The sequence below is a fragment of the Lepus europaeus genome, chromosome 4, assembly GCF_033115175.1.
Source record: "Lepus europaeus isolate LE1 chromosome 4, mLepTim1.pri, whole genome shotgun sequence".
NCBI lineage: Eukaryota > Metazoa > Chordata > Mammalia > Lagomorpha > Leporidae > Lepus > Lepus europaeus.
In genome coordinates this window covers 76,980,334-76,996,480 of record NC_084830.1, presented here as the reverse complement: position 1 = coordinate 76,996,480, position 16,147 = coordinate 76,980,334, and the positions used below count along the sequence as shown (strand labels likewise).

The 16,147-nt window shown below is 41.6% G+C and overlaps 1 protein-coding gene across 4 annotated transcripts in view; it reads left to right on the top strand.

The window, feature by feature from the left end:
* Window positions 1-16,147, top strand: part of TRIM55 (tripartite motif containing 55) — a 61,491-nt gene that overhangs the window by 26,452 nt on the left and 18,892 nt on the right. For 3 of the 4 annotated variants that reach the window (XM_062188418.1, XM_062188417.1, XM_062188419.1), the window contains 5 exons: window positions 8,430-8,663; window positions 8,994-9,016; window positions 9,115-9,239; window positions 10,561-10,814; window positions 12,207-12,494. In XM_062188418.1, coding sequence (XP_062044402.1) covers window positions 8,430-8,663; window positions 8,994-9,016; window positions 9,115-9,239; window positions 10,561-10,814; window positions 12,207-12,494 — 924 coding nt within the window. The remainder of the gene's footprint in view (window positions 1-8,429; window positions 8,664-8,993; window positions 9,017-9,114; window positions 9,240-10,560; window positions 10,815-12,206; window positions 12,495-16,147) is intronic. The other variant, XM_062188420.1, reaches the window with a different exon arrangement.

Below are 16,147 nucleotides of genomic sequence, written 5' to 3'. Positions count from 1 at the left end.
TGGCCCTGCATTTTAGGTTTAAATTTAACTTTGTCATGGTCTGGCATTGGGCAAGTTGCTTAAGCTTCTGCTCCCTCATCCTCATCAATTTTACGATGGGGTTGCTAACACCTTCTTCATAGTGTTGCAGGAACTAACATGGGGTATGAGGCACAGGCCGAGGGCTGTCTGTTGTTTCTTCAGGTCATCCTCAGAGTCAGCTGGGAAAGCGCCCCTTGTCCTGAGAACAAAAGATCATTTGAACCCTGGAATTAAATGGTGGAAGGAGAAGCCTCTTGGAATTTTGGTTCACTTCAGTGCAAGCTGAGCACCTACCTTCAGAGGGAAAAACTGAAAAGGAATGGAACTAGATATTAGCTCTGTTCTTTAACAAAGAAGCTTTGTGACAACTGGAGATATTGGCAGCCCAGGAAGACTGACTCTGTCCCAGGGAAGTGAGAAGTGTACAGACTGTGGCAGACTGGAGTCCATCAAATATCTACTCAACGTGCCGCTATGTGGCCCAAGTCACAACACCTGCACCTGAGCCTCAGCCTCAGGATTTTACTCTAGGTGATTCTAGGTGGTCTGGATTAGCCCAGGAAATACCCAATGCCAACGACCCAATGCCACAGTTATGACATAGTTTATCTCTGACATGGATGATGACGTCGTGTAGTAGAAAAGACTCTAAGTTTGGGAGGCTCAAGACTCATGGACCCCAAATGGAGCACAATGTTAGCCCTGGCTGGTGGGGGGTGGATAGGACACAGCCTTGTACCTGGAGGACCTTGTTTTTCTAATGTGTCTATTCCCTTTCTTTCTTTTTCTTCCATTCCTTCCTTCCTTTCTTTTTTCTTTTTTCTTTTTCTTTTTTTTAAGATTTTTATTACTTATTTGAGAGAGAGTTACAGAGAGAGAGAGAGAGACAGAGACAGAAAGAAAGGTCTACCATCAGCTGGTTCATTCCCCAAATGACCCCAACGTCCAGAGCTGAGCTAACCCGAAGCCAGGATTCAGGAGCTTCTTCCAGGACTCCCACGCAGATGCAGGGGCTAAGCACTGGGGCCATCTTCCACTGCTTTCCCAGGGCATAGCAGAGAGCTAGATTGGAAGAAGAGCAGCCAGGACTTGAATCGGCATCCATACGGGATGCCAACACTGCAGGCAGAGGCTGAGCCCACTATGCCATAGTGTTGGATCTGTGTCTATCCCTTTTGTAGGGACAGCCTAGTTTGCACTCCTGGGATTTCTCTAAGAGCTTGTGATGAAGGGTTGGACTTCACTTCCTTGGAAGGAACTTCCTACGTTAATATAGTTCTCTCTTCAGTATTATTGACCTTTAGCCTATGATTCTTTCTCTTTCAGGAATGTGGGGAGAGGTGGTGGGAGGAACCCTATTGGCTTGATGAAGGACATTTTGACATACTGTAATTTGAATGAAGCTGCAGCTCTGAGCAACTGTGTCTTGATGAATGCTGGAGGAATGCAGGGGAGATATGAATGGGTCTGGTAGCGCCACAGTTGCTCAGAGACAAGTGTAGGGGCTGAGAGCTAATCTCAGCTCTATTTTAGTCACAGAGTTGTGCTCCTTATATGGTAAAAACAATGGTCATCATTGTGTTGGGCTTTCCGTGTTGAGACCCTAGCCCACGCCCAAGCTGAGACCAATGTTGCAGGGCATGTAATGTAATGTAAGTGCTGTGGAGGATTCTAAAGCTGTCCAGGAATGGAGAGAAATGGGAGAGTCTGAAGACCCTCTGAAATATATCCACATCTCCCTGACCTACCTAGAGTCTTGGAACTGTACAGTCAGAAGGGACTGTATCAATTATCCAGTTCAATCCCTCACTGTACAGATTTTTAAAAACTGTCTGGAGGTTCATTGGCCTCCCCAACATTGTTTACCTAAGTTTTTGTTTTCTTTTGAGCACTGAATGAAGTAGTGGTTTGGGGTATCCACATAAATCCTTATTTCTTTGGGACAGAACAAAACAGAAGTTTTGGATTGAGGACTGAATATTTCTAGATGGACACTGTGTTTATTCACTCATTCGATCAATCCTTCAAACCCTGTTTCTCAGGTGTGTGTCCTGTACCATTCTCTGGATACACACTGGTAGAGAAATAGTGAACTAGACGTGAAAAGCTTGTGTTCTGGGGATGTTTTTATCCTAAAAGGGGATAGAAAATGAAACAAATAAAAAACAGAAAATTTCAGAGTAATAAATGCCGGGGAGAAAAGTGAGTCAACAAAACTCTGACTATTAAAAACAGTGGTATCCTGGTTTTTTGTGTGGTACACTGTCTGCTCTTTTAGTATAAAATCATCTGTTTCTCCCACGGAACACTTCTCTTTGCAGTTGAGTATCTTGTTTTATCTTATTGCTACTAAAATATAAAGATGGCTGAAAATTATTAAAATGTCAATTTTTCATATTTCTATGAAGGCTACAGATAAACAATGGTTTTATGTCAATATTACAGATGTCCCACCTCCAAAGAAACATTAAAAGGACTACTTTTTTCTTTCTTGTTTTTACCTTGATTAGAAACAAATACATCATCTGTCATTATCTTACCATTTCATTTTAGGTAGATGTATTCGTTAGCTTTTCATGACCTTAACAAAATAACTGAGAGGAGCTACTTAGGAAGTGTATTTCAGCCTATAATTTCGGAGGTTCACAGTCCAAGATTGGGTGGTACCATTGGCTTAGGCATTTGGTGAGGCCAGATGATGGAGGGATAATCACATAATGAGTTGGGAAGCAGTGACAGAAACTAGGATGAACTGCGCTTAAATAGCCAAACCTCTCACAAGAACTACTTTCCAATGGCAAGCTCCCAATAGCCTAAAGTCTTCCCACTGGGCCTACCTTCTAGATGCTGAATTAGATGAAGTCTCCATCCTTAATCCATTCATTATTAACACAGGACTTTGAGAACCAAGCCACATTGCACGAGCCTTTAGGGGACACCTGAACTATTATTTAAACCGTAACTGCTGGGATGAATTTCATTTTTGTTAAAATATGGCAAAAATCTTTAATTAATTTGGTTTTCCTATGAAGCCAATAAATAACTGTCCTGGTAGACCCAGAAGGCAGGCCATGGTCCAGCTGGAACCTGTGCATCACAAGATGCTTGGAGCGCTTGTGATGGGGGCTGCTTCACTTCCTGAGCACATTCAGACAGGTGCATGAACACAGAGCATGGAACCACAGACATCAAAGGGAAGAAAGTGGAGAATATTTTAAAAAGTAAAATTGAAAGTTCCAAAAGTGTCTATATTAATTCAATTATTCTCTAGAGAAGTGGGAGGGGGTATAGGTGGGTATACAGCATAGAATTGGGTTTAAATATACATCTTTCTACTCAAATAAAGGAAAAAGTATGCTAAATGCAGAGAGAAATCTTTGATGTCAGAAAATTTTTATGGAGAAGAAATAAACATGGCTGTTATGCTTTCACAGGTAACAATCATCCTCTAAAGTGCGTTTTCTGCAGGCATGTTGATAATGCAGAGGTGCACGGTTTTTCCCATTGCATTTTTCAGGTTATTAAGAACTCAGTGTTTAAAGTGTAATGAGTTCACATTTACAAAGGCTCAGCCCATAGTGAATTTAGTCAAACTAATCACTCTCAGTAGCTAGGTGGCCTCTGAGAACATTTGTTTTCAAAGGACAGACCTGTTCCCTGATTAGTTTGGAAGGCGAATTGATAACCTGAGGCTTCGTTGGTCTCTGACGTTCACACCACCTTGATGGTCTTGTTGTGAAGAAAGATGAAGGGTGCCTAACTTAGTCTCATGTGTTGGTTCAGCCTCAGAGTCTGAAAAAATAGGAGACTTTCAAATTTCTCAGTGTATTTGGCATCTACATCCAATATTAGCCTACTCTGAATATTGTAAGTTAATTTCTAAAAGTTTAAAAGCCTCAATTTCATAATTCCAAGGACAACACATGTTTTTCCACATTCCTGAAACAGAACCGTCTAATTCTGGCCATGTCTTGCATAGAATTATATTCTTAAAGGCAAATGGAGCAGGAAAAAAAGTGGCTTTTTTCCTGTTCAAAATTAGAAAATACAATAATTACATGCATGTTATGTTGTCACTTTCAACGAATTTTTTACTTTTTTTTTTTTTTTTGACAGGCAGAATTAGACAGAGACAGAGAGAAAGGTCTTCCTTTTTCCGTTGGTTCATCCCCCAAGTGGCCGCTAGAACCGGCGCCCCAACTGGGACTAGAACCCCAGGGTGCCGGTGCCGTAGACGGAGGGTTAGCCACAGCACCGGCCGAATTTTATACTTTTGATTCTCTTAAACACTGAGAAATCATGGCAGGCTTTTGGAATTTATAATGCTTGGTATGTAATCAACACTTAATGGATTTTGTTGAATGAATTAACTAATGAATGTAATTCTGAAACAATTTGAAGTTACCTGCCTTTAAAAGCCTACCTTCAGCAGAGTGGGGCTTATTAAAAGGCATATGTATTCAGTTCACAAGTACTTTGTTTCATGCCTCTTTTATAAGTTACTTAAAAGTATGGTCACATCTGGGTGTGGTGTGAGTAGCAGTGGCCCGTAAGTCAAAGCCCTGGACTCTAAGCCAGGCACCAGCAATGAGCAGTAGAAAGACCTTTAGAAAGCGACTGCTCTGCTGTGTTTGGGGTTTCCACTTTGTGAATTGGTTGACTTGAGCAGGTTACTTTTAAGATTCAAGGCAATTTCAAAATTCCACAACTGAATCATTCAAATGAATACATTTGGGACTAGATTTAACAAACATTGGTATAGTGCTTACTGAATTCCAGAAAATATTAAAAGTGCTTTACAAAGTATGTAGGGAAATAATAACAAAGTACAGACCATGCATGGGGTAGCACTTTTTATGCTGTAAAGTATGAGTAAATAAGACTTGCTATTAAAATTATAATAATTTTATTAAAACTCAATATAGTAAAAATCATCAAAAGACTAGAACAGGAATAAAATGATAGTTATAACTGAAAATAATATAGGAATAAAAGTAGTTATTTCACGTAAACCACTAAATGACATTTATATAGCCCAAATGAGTGATCTAATCTTTTTTTAACTTTTATTTAGTAAATATAAATTTCCAAAGTACAGCTTATGGATTACAATGGCTTCCCCCCCCAACTTTCCTCCTACCCGCAACCCTCCCATCTCCTGCTCCCTCTCCTATTCCATTCACATCAAGATTCATTTTTGGCCAGCGCCGTGGCTTAACAGGCTAATCCTCCACCTTGCGGTGCCGGCACATCGGGTTCTAGTCCCGGTTGGGGCGCTGGATTCTATCCCGGTTGCCCCTCTTCCAGTTCAGCTCTCTGCTGTGGCCCGGGAAGGCAGTGGAGGATGGCCCAAGTCCTTGGGCCCTGCACCCGCATGGGAGACCAGGAGAAGCACCTGGCTCCTGCCTTCGGATCAGCACGATGCGCCGGCCACAGCGGCCATTGGAGGGTGAACCACGGCAAAAAGGAAGACCTTCTCTCTGTCTCTCTCTCTCACTATCCACTCTGCCTGTCAAAAAAAAAAATTCATTTTCAATTATCTTTATATAAAGAAGATCAATTTAGTATATATTAAGTAAAGACTTCAACAGTTTGCACCCACACCGAAACACAAAGTGTAAAATACTGTTTGAGTACTAATTATAGCTTTAATTCACATTATACAACACATTAAGGACAGAGATCCTACATGATGAGTAAGTGCACAGTGACTCCTGTTGTTGACTTAACAAATTGACACTTTTGTTTATGGCGTCAGTAATCACCCTAGGCTCTTGTCATGAGTTGCCAAAGCTATGGAAGCCTTTTGAGTTCACCAACTCCAATCTTATTTAGATAAGGTCATAGTCAAACTGGAAGTGAGTGATCTAATCTTTATTTGATCTGAGAGAATATACTAAATATACACGACTTCACTTCAATCTCATTATAAATGTTTGGCTTTCATAAACTTGGATATTCTCACACATATGAAATCACATAAAAGGAAAACTATAAATGAAGGCATCCCACCAGCATCACATCTTAATATAAGTCTTAAATGCTTCATTTTAGAATAAGCCAGAAGCCATCACATGTTCCTGGTAAGCCACATAGGGCTTCTAAATAGCAGAGAGACGTAGTTCAGGTATTTAGTGGACAAATGGTACTTGTAAGCTTAACGCAGAAGAAAATAAAGCAAAAGAAAGTTTGACTGGAAAGCTACTTACAGGCTTCAGTTCCTAGGCCTGGTTCTAACAGTCCAAATTTCAAGCTAAAGGGCTAGAAATGGATGGACATTTGGCAAGTCCAGCAATTTCCATGCCTTGACATGCTTCACAGGCCCTTGTCCTTCTATTTTGACAACCGCTGAGACTCCAGACGTTTTCCTCCCCTTCCTCCACCTCTACTCATCCTCGTCCCTTGAAGCCAAACTTCCGCTAAGCTTTCCCTGAGCTAACACCCATGGTTCCGTTGAAAATGTTCCCTACTCACACAAAGCATTTATTAAGGTCTCACCTTTTGGCTCCTATAAATTCTGGCATATTTGCATTAGTCAAGCTACTGCAACATATTGTATCACTCATCAATAGTCTTTCTCAATCAGTGAACTATGAGCTCCTTGCAAATAGAAACTATGTTTAACCCATTTTTATATCCTAGTTTCTCAGTTTTGCACAGAACATAAAAATGGTGAATTATTTATTAAGTGAATGGATGACAACAGTAACTTGTATTTTCTATTTAAATTATTTTAACCATTGAATCACCTGTATGTGTTACAATTTGGTTAGGAACTGTGAAGAGAAGTGATTGTGTTCCAAGGAAGGTAGGGCAGTAAGTCCTATGTTTCTTGTACTTTTGTGTATGGAATATCTTCACAATCAACATTCTGGCTTAGATCTTCTTCCCCTGCTCCACCACTCTGGGAGAATAGTAGAGGAACTGGGGAGAAATGAATCATAATTTAAAAAAATCTAGTCAATAGGTATTTACTGAATGTCTACTATCCAAGGTGGTTTGTGTTCTAGGCAGACCCAGATTCTATTTTCAAGGAGACTGTGGTTTAGAAATTCCAGAAAATAATGTAAGGGAAGGAAGTCATACACAACACCAAAGAGATTAACATTTACTAAAACAAAAGAACATGTGTTAGAGTTGTACAGAGATCAGAGATGTCAGAGATAAATTAACTAGAGTCCCAAGAAGATCCACATTGGGCAGGAGAGCCAGGCTGAATCATTATAGCTCCCAATCTGCTCTCATCTGTAAAGGTCCTGGACCCAGAGATAGGCCCAGGAAGATTGGCAAACACACATACACATCCCACACTCCAAAAAATAAAAATACAACCTGCAGTTTATATAATCCAAATGTACTAGTTGAATAAAAGTAGCCTAATTTCTAAGGCATTCTCCATTTATAATAACAAGAAGATTGACAGGACTACCATTGTGGGGTAGCAGGTTAAGCTGCTGCCTGTGATGCTGACATTCCATGTGGGTGCCTGTTCAAGTCCCTGCTGCTCCACCTCTGATCTAGCTCCCTTCTGGTGTGCCTGGGAAAACAGTGGAGGATGGCCGAACTTCTTGGGCCTCTGTAACCATGTGGGAGAGTCTGATGAAGCTTCAGGCTTCCGGCTTCAGCCTGACCCAGCCCCACAGTTGCAACCATCTGGGAAGGAAGATCTCTCTCTCTCTCTTTCTCTCTCTCTCTCCCTCTCTCTCTCCCTCTCTCTCCCTCTCCCTCTTCCTCTCCCTTTCCCTCTTGCCCCCTCCCTTATAACTCTATCATTCAAATAAATAAATATTTTTAATATATTTTTTAAGATTTATTTATTTGAAAGTCAGAGTTACACACACACACACACACACAGAGGGAGAGAGAGGTCTGCCATCCACAGGTTCACTCCTCAATTGGCAGCAATGGCCAGAGCTGAGCCAATCCGAAGCCAGAAGCCAGGAGCTTCTTCGGGTCTCCCACACGGGTGCAGAGGCCCAATAACTTGGGCCATCTTCTACTGCTTTCCCAGGCCACAGCAGAGAGCTGGATCAAAAGTGGAGCAGCCGAGGCTGGAACCAGCACCCATATGGGATGCCGGCACTGTAGGCGGCAGCTTCACTTGCTATGCCACAGCACCAGCCCCCTAAAAAAATCCTTTGGAAAAAAGAAAACCAAAAAGATTGAATAATAATTGACTCACTTAGGTAATTTGATAGATTTTGAGTGTGTCTAAATATAAAATTTGATAAAAATGGGATTTTTTTTAAAAAGCATCAACACAGGGAGTATCTATACCTAAGGGGGCAGCTTAAAGGAAAAGGAAAAATAGCCTACATAATTAAATATTCTTGTCTCCCAAAATGTCAAGGTGATTTCTCCAAATGAATTTTCTTTCAAACAGTTTCTAACACCAACTAACCCAACAGGAATGTTGCCGAAAACAGAAGCAGGAGCTTTGTGAGAAGTTTGACTACCTGTATGGCATCTTGGAGGAGAGGAAGAATGAAATGACCCAAGTCATTACCCGGACCCAAGAGGAGAAACTGGAACACGTCCGTTCTCTGATCAAAAAGTATTCCGATCACTTGGAGAATGTATCAAAGTTGGTTGAATCAGGCATCCAGTTCATGGATGAGCCCGAAATGGCAGTGTTTTTGCAGGTAAGTCTTTTTTTCTGGTACCAAAGAACAACTCCAAAAGGTGGATCCTGGTAAACTAAGTTATTATCACATTTTCACTCTTTTATATACATTTTGCCTGTGTTATCAATAAAAGTTTTAACCCCTTATATGCTCTTATCTTCATCTATTCAAGCAGTTCAATTATCATTTGTGTTAAATATAAGAACATTCTGTTATAAAAAGCTTTGACTTATGACATTAGAAACTAAGTTATGAGATTCTCAGAGTCAGCATAATAGAGAATTAAGTCTCACAAATATGTCTTCAACAAGAAGAATTATGTAAACATATTTTTGTTTGCTTTCACAGAATGCCAAAACTCTGTTACAAAAGTAAGTGATTTATATTTTAAAGAAAAATGCATAGTTTTTTAAACCTACGATTATCAAATTTTAAACAATGATATGTTTAAAATTTGTCTTCATTGTAGAATTTCTGAAGCATCAAAGGCATTTCAGATGGAGAAAATAGAACATGGTTATGAGAACATGAACCACTTCACAGTCAACCTCAATAGAGAAGAAAAAGTAATACGTGAAATTGATTTTTACAGAGGTGTGTTTGTCATTCTTCTGACCATTTGACCAAAATTGCAGGTGTATAAAAACTGCAAAGAATTGGGTGGGAGGAGGGGTGGGATTCAGAAACACCACTGGAATGGATGTCACTAACTTTACAGGGATCATAATTAATCTCTTCTTCATTATGACATCATATAGTTTGTTGACAGAGTTTATTCAGCTTTGGATTCCATATACCTATTTTAATGACATTATCAGATCTTTGACACTGGATAGTGAAATACATAATAATTGGTGGTGATGATGATAGCTCAGCTTCAACACTACACGAAGTGTTAGCCACAATAATGTAAAGTGTCATTAGGAACAAGGTTAAGGATGAGATAAAAACAAAATGTAGAAAACATCTGGGCTACATATGGTTGCACATCAGCTTGTTCAAATTTCAGAGAACAAGAAGAGAAACAAGTCATAAATAAGTCACAACCTGGAAATCTGGAAATAAACCTGGGTCTATGTTATTGGATGGATCTCATGAACTACAACTGCACCCCTAAATGTATCTCTTACCCTTGGACCCAGAAATCCCACTCCTAGAAATTCATCCTTATGAAATAATTAAAAAGAGGAAAATAGCCTTGGAGTTGACCCAAACTTTGATTATCTTGCCTCATTCTAGCTCATCTAGATCATGACACTCCTTGGCTAAACCACTTATCATACCATGCACCTGCACCAGAATCCACAGACATCATTTTCAAAACAAATTATCTAGGATCAGTCTTTTTAAAAATTACTTAATATTGTCTGTCCTTAATGTTGCCTGAGGGAATATTAAGATCAATGGTTTGGGGAAAGAACCATGACATTATTTGCAGCAAAAAGTGAGTGTATACAGTGAACAAAGGAGATAAGAAACTAAAATGGGACAGTTTGTGTGTGTGTGTGTGTGTGTGTTTATGTGTATCTTCTGAGATAGGGAAGATAGCTACATTTCCATTTGATGGAGACAGATGAGTGACAATCTCAGCCCTGCAGGAGCTTACAGACGTGGCAGACTCTGACAGAAGTCTGAACAGGCTCTGAAGGGTGAGGGTATGATGCACAGTAGGGGTGAAGACTTTGTGCTACAGAGGAGAGCAAGAATGATAGTGGTGGTTCCTGCACATTTGTCCTGCTCTCACTGAACCAGAAACAAGCAACACCCTAGCATGACACTCTTGGGCCCTTCTAAAGTATCTGTTGGAAAGAACTTCCCTAGTTCTGATCATAACATGAGCAAGAAGTACTGACCGTTGACTGTTTGTGGATGCAGTGGTAGTTGTAACAATTTTTAAAATAACTTACCTTACCAGAAGATGAAGATGAAGAAGAAGAAGGAGAAGGAGAAATAGAAGAGGGAGAAGAAGGAGGAGAGGAAGTATTAGAAGTGGAAGAGGTGGGAAATATTCAAACAGAGTCATCTGGAGAAGATGAAAGTCCAGGAAAAGGCATGGTGTCCCTTCAGTCTGTCTCAGAGGTCCGGGCTACCCCAGAAGCAGCACTTCCAGTCTCCTCTCCAGAACCACCTGCGGCCCTGCTCCCTGCTGTGGATGCCCCAGCAACACAGGTAACCATTCAGCAGTCGCTTCCTGGAGGACATGCAGGATGCCTCTTTGCTGTACAGCCTGAATGATCTTTTCTATCTTAAGAAAAAGACCACTGAATGCTAGACATTTAAATGTGGCAGACAAATGATTTCAGAACAGTCACAATGTCAGAAAGAAAAGTCTTCTAGGTTATTCAACAGGTTCATTGTTGTGATAGCTGGCTGGCAAGGTTTAATTTATTACCACTTTCCCAGTAATAACACCTTCAACTCTGAATCAGTCTTTGAGAAGTGTGTGTCTGTGTGTGTGACAAGATAATTTATAGACAGTCAACACCATGGTGATTGGGTCTGCTTTTTTGCTTTGTGAATGCAGATATAGGGTTTAATGTGAGTAATCATGTAAGAAATAAAAGTGAGTATACCTTCAGGACTTTGGATTTCCCATAGATAATAGAGGAAGTAAATGGAAAAAACTCACTAGTTTATGTCCCTGTTGCTTACCCTGAAATAAAATCATATCTTTCCTTCATTGGGCAAGTAAATTAAACTTGGTTATTTGTGTATCTGTCATTTGATGAGCTTGTTTATTGATAGAATTGCTTAAAACTTATCTTAGGAAATTAGCCCAACCCAGACACTGCACTTGGTCTGCTAATTTTATGTTACCAAGAGGTCACTGTCCTTTCCAAACCCTTATGCTGATTCCATGACATTTCAGCAGACAGGAACCAGCCTGTGACATTGTAGGCAATTCATTCTCATTAAAGAGGAGGTTTTGCAAGGTTTTTGCACTTGCTTTCACAGTGGATTGGAACTATCTGTAGAAAGAGAACCCCAGAAGGGAAACTCAGAGGTGGAATTATAGTCAATGCTCTGTTTCTCAGAAAATCAGACTAAACTAATGTTTATGGTTCCTAGAATCTTGAAATTCCAGGTATGCCAGCTGCTCTGACATTGAAAAAAGAGTATTGACTAAATAAGAGTTGGATTTGATCAATGAGATCAAGTTTTGGTTTTTATAAAGAGGTTTTGGAGTCCCACATATAATACCAAAAATTAACGGGTCAATAACTTGATTTTCCCATATCTGATATTTTAAAAGCAACTTTCACTCAAGGCTTCTGCTTTCTACCTGCTTGGGCTACCACTTGGTGAAGGACAAGCACAGAAGTTAATGGGGTGCATCCAGTGCCATATACTGCCAGACAGGCAGTGCTGTTTTCAGCATTCTGCCTTTAGCACTTCTAGAGTGTGGGATGAGTGTACAAGACAACCATTGAGTTAGGCACTACACACAAAGAGCTCAGTGTTCAAACTCCAAGAGAACTAAAATCGACTGCCTTTTCTTCTTCTTCTTCCTTTTTTGTTTTGTTTGTTTTTTTACTTTTGAATTCATCTGTCCTGATTAAGGGGGAGGTGGTGCCCACTGGCTCCCAGCAGACCACAGAGTCTGAAACACCACTCCCTGCAGCAGCAGCAACTGCGGATCCCTTGTTGTACCCTAGTTGGTATAAAGGCCAAACCCGGAAAGCCGTCACCAATCCACCTTGCACCCAAGGGAGCGAAGGTCTGGGACAAATAGGGGCTCCGGGTTCTGAGGATTCGAATGTGCAGAAGGCAGAAGTGGCAGGAGCTGCAGCCATTGAGAGGGCAGCAGCGAGTGGTAAGGAAACTAGTTCACCTGCAGCTACTTCTCAGGTTAGTGTTGATGCTCTTGTGTCTGAATGCTTTCCCATGCCTACTGGGGTCCCGCTCGAATAGGCCTCGGCAAGAAAGAAGGGCTTTCAAAGGGGAGGGAGGGAGAACCCAAGGTCTTGGGAAAAATACGGAAACAACTCATCTCCCCATTGTTAGCTTTTTTTTTTTTTTTTTTAAAGCACTATATGAAAGAAACAAAGTGTTGACTCCACTCTGCCCACGTGTGGTGATCTCACTCACACCTGGCTTCCCAGGGAAGGGGGCACAAATGAGCCCAGCCCCCGGCATGCCCTGGAAACCTGCTTTGTCTGCAGTGACTGCCTGTGCCCATGGGTTCCCTGCGACAGCAACTTGCTCTTGCTCAGCCTTTCCTCTGTCCTCCTTGGGCTTCCAAAGACTAATGACCTGCTTTTCCCAGCAACCCCTAGGAGCACATTAGAATTAGTTTTCAGTCTCCTCTGGCAAATAACCACTGATTCATGGATTCTGAGAGTACGTTGGCTGCGGTTAAACAAAGATTGTCTTGGCTTGACTAAATCGTGCTGCCTAAGCTTGTGCTCCTGGGAGCAGAAAAGCGCAGGGTTTCCACCGTTGAAGTTTTTAAGGGACTCTTGATAGCTTTTGTTGTTGCTGTAATGAAAACTTGAAGTTATATCTTTTCTTAACTCTTGGTTAGATGTTTGCATGTCTTAAAGAATCCATAGAAGAAATGCTTTATGGTTTCTTCACAAGGAAGAGTGTTCATGGCTACTTCATGCTCATGAGTTTTCTTAAATGTTGTGTTGGATATGAGTCTTGCCCAGGCAAGAGGCTGTGTTCAAGAAGTGTTCTCTAGTTCTGTTCTTCTGGGTCATCAGGTGACTATGAAAAACAAACAACATTCCTCCAAAAATCAGAAAATAACTTTTTGTCTTAACAATATCTACTCAAATAGACCTCAATTTTATGAAGGAATAAACGAAATAAATTTGGGGAATTAAAAGTAGCATGCTTTTGTGTCAGGTATTTGTCTCACAGATGAAAAATGGCAAAAATTAATATTTGGTGTGAGAAAAACCTATTTGAGGTAGTTTTAGATTTACAAAAGGAGTAGGTTTTGATTATTTCTAAAGAGGTTACAGGAATTCTTAGATATCTGATGGAAGTTGAGAAAAGAGGAGCTGTTCTCTGAAAATGGTTGTGCAGCACCCTTGGAGGAGCGTTTAGGAGGGCTCCAATCCCAAATGCAAAGTCCATCTCAATAATGTTGAAAACGTTATTTGTGATAATGCCAGTGAAGCTTTCTTCTTGTTTTCTCACAGGAGTTAGCAATCTGCCTAGTGCTTTTGGCTTTTCTCATACTTCACTACATCTGGAGTCAGATTCAGAGCTTGATTTTTACTTTAATGGGTAGGAAATATTTTCTTTTCCCTTGACTAACATCTCATGCAGTTTCTTCCATAATGTTACTCTTCTGTAGGCCCACAGATGAAGTTCTCTGCCAATCTCGAGGTTCAGTCATCTATAAAAGAACCACGTTCACAGATAATATTGTGACTCAAGCTCGCTGTGATACGATTGCCTTAAGGCACCGGAGAAGGAGGATTGCTCCTTTGTCTATTCCTGCATGGAGGGGAACCTCGACTCAGAACAGGGACTCCGTCCGCAATTATTCAGTAATCCAGTAGTAGTGAACCTTCCAGGATGACCATGGGGGCAGGGGTCATCTTTAAAGGTGTCCCTATGAGGACTCATTGCCCTTCATGTAGGGAGGAATAACAAAGTGCTCATTCAGGAAATGTAGGGTTTCCATAGATTACGCAGCAGCAGCATCCCTGCGTACAGCAGAGATGCCCAGGAGATGGAAAGATGACTCCTGTCTGTCAGGAATGCTATCCTAGGCAGTTCCAACATGAGTGTCATGTATATAAGGTGACTTCTCAGTTCTCTTTGAATGTTCACACTCAACTTCCCCCAGCATTTTCTCCTGGGAGAGGAGAGCCCTGAGGAAAGGTGGTCTGGGTACAGTCACATCTAAGGAATTGCAGCCAGGTGCGGTCTAACTGAATGAAGAGCCAGAACACAAGTGTGCACTCACTACCCACAATGAAGGAGAAGCAAAGCAAAGCCATAACGTCCCTGCGTTTTGTTTTCTCACGACCAAGCCTTTGCTTAATTACTGTTAAGAGGTTTGCTTTGGGACAAATATCTTCAATAGCCTTTTGAAGGTTTTCTGTTTAATTCATATTTAAAGATCCAAACCCTATGGAACTTTTAAGTAAATGACCCCACCAGGCCTAAGACCCAACTCCCTGTGCCTATGGCTCAGAAGTGGTTCATGGTCCCTGTTGCTGAGAAGACGTGGCTGTTTCTGTCTCAATGACTTTTCCTGGGTTGACAGAGCCCCCATCATAGGCTTCCTCTCTGCCTCGTTAGCCGTCTGCTCTGCAAGGGTAATGGGATCTCCGGGGGTCCCTGCCATGTCTGTAACTGTGGATGAGCAGGACCCACCCCCAAAGTCTAACGGTCAACTTGAAACTTGCACACTCTGCAATACTCTGAACGCTCTTATGGTCTGCTCAGCTGCTTAACTCCTTCTGACATTACTTAGACTTAATGACAAGGAGAGAGAGTATTGGTAGTGGACTTAGGAGGGCAAATGGAGACAGAGAAGACACTGTGCTTTATTGGAACCAGGGCCTAACTGTGGATCTGAATAATTGTCTAAAGAGTTCTGTTTACAATTCTGAGAATTCGAGTTTGGGGCTTTGTCACCATCTATACATGTCCTTGTAGTGCTTCTCTGAGGCTGCAGGGGGAGTGTCACGCTTCATCATGGCTGCTATCCCTTGAGTCCTCCCCTGTATGCTGACATCCCTATGCCTGTCTGGTGAGATGAGAGGGTGGCAGGTGGGGTGGGATAGGGTGTGATGGATTGACAGTATTGCAGAGTACCTTGCTGCGTGTTCTCAGGACTTGAGAACAGGCCTTTCACAAGGAGAAGGACACCTGCTCATATACAGTACTACTCTTTGGTCCCAAAACAAGATATGGACCTGACGGTAGAGAACTCATGATAGTAGCAAAGTCCTGGCCTCTGAGAATTTTTTGCAGGCCTTGTTCACCTTCACCACCTCAGGACCCAGTTACCAGGTTAACATTTGTCCCAAGATTGCAAGATTGGCTTGTTGGAATTTCATGCTTTGTCATTAGTCTTACATTGAACTTTTAGGATGTGCTACCAGAGTCCTTGCTTCATGACTAGTCCTACCACTCTTTCCTAGATGGCCCCATGTCAGGAGTGATGTTGCCTCGGAGCCCCAGGCGCATCTTGGGCTCACATGTTGGTCTGTAAACTCACTGCAGCTCCCTGCAGTTGAACTGAAGACCCAAAAGGAGGCAAATCTTTAATTCCATGTGCTTTCCTCACATCCATTCGCACAGGGAAGCCTGCCCTTGATTTTGCTGTCTCTGAGTTGTGATGCTGGATGATTACTACTTCGTCACATAAGCACACAGGCAGGTTATGTGTTAGAAACTGGCCATGGGGCTGGCATTATGGCACAGCAGGTTAAGCCATGGCTTTGACGCCAGCATTCCATTTTGGAGTACCATGCTGCTCTGCTTCGGATCCAACTTCCTACTAATGTGACTGAGAAGGCAGCATGAGATAG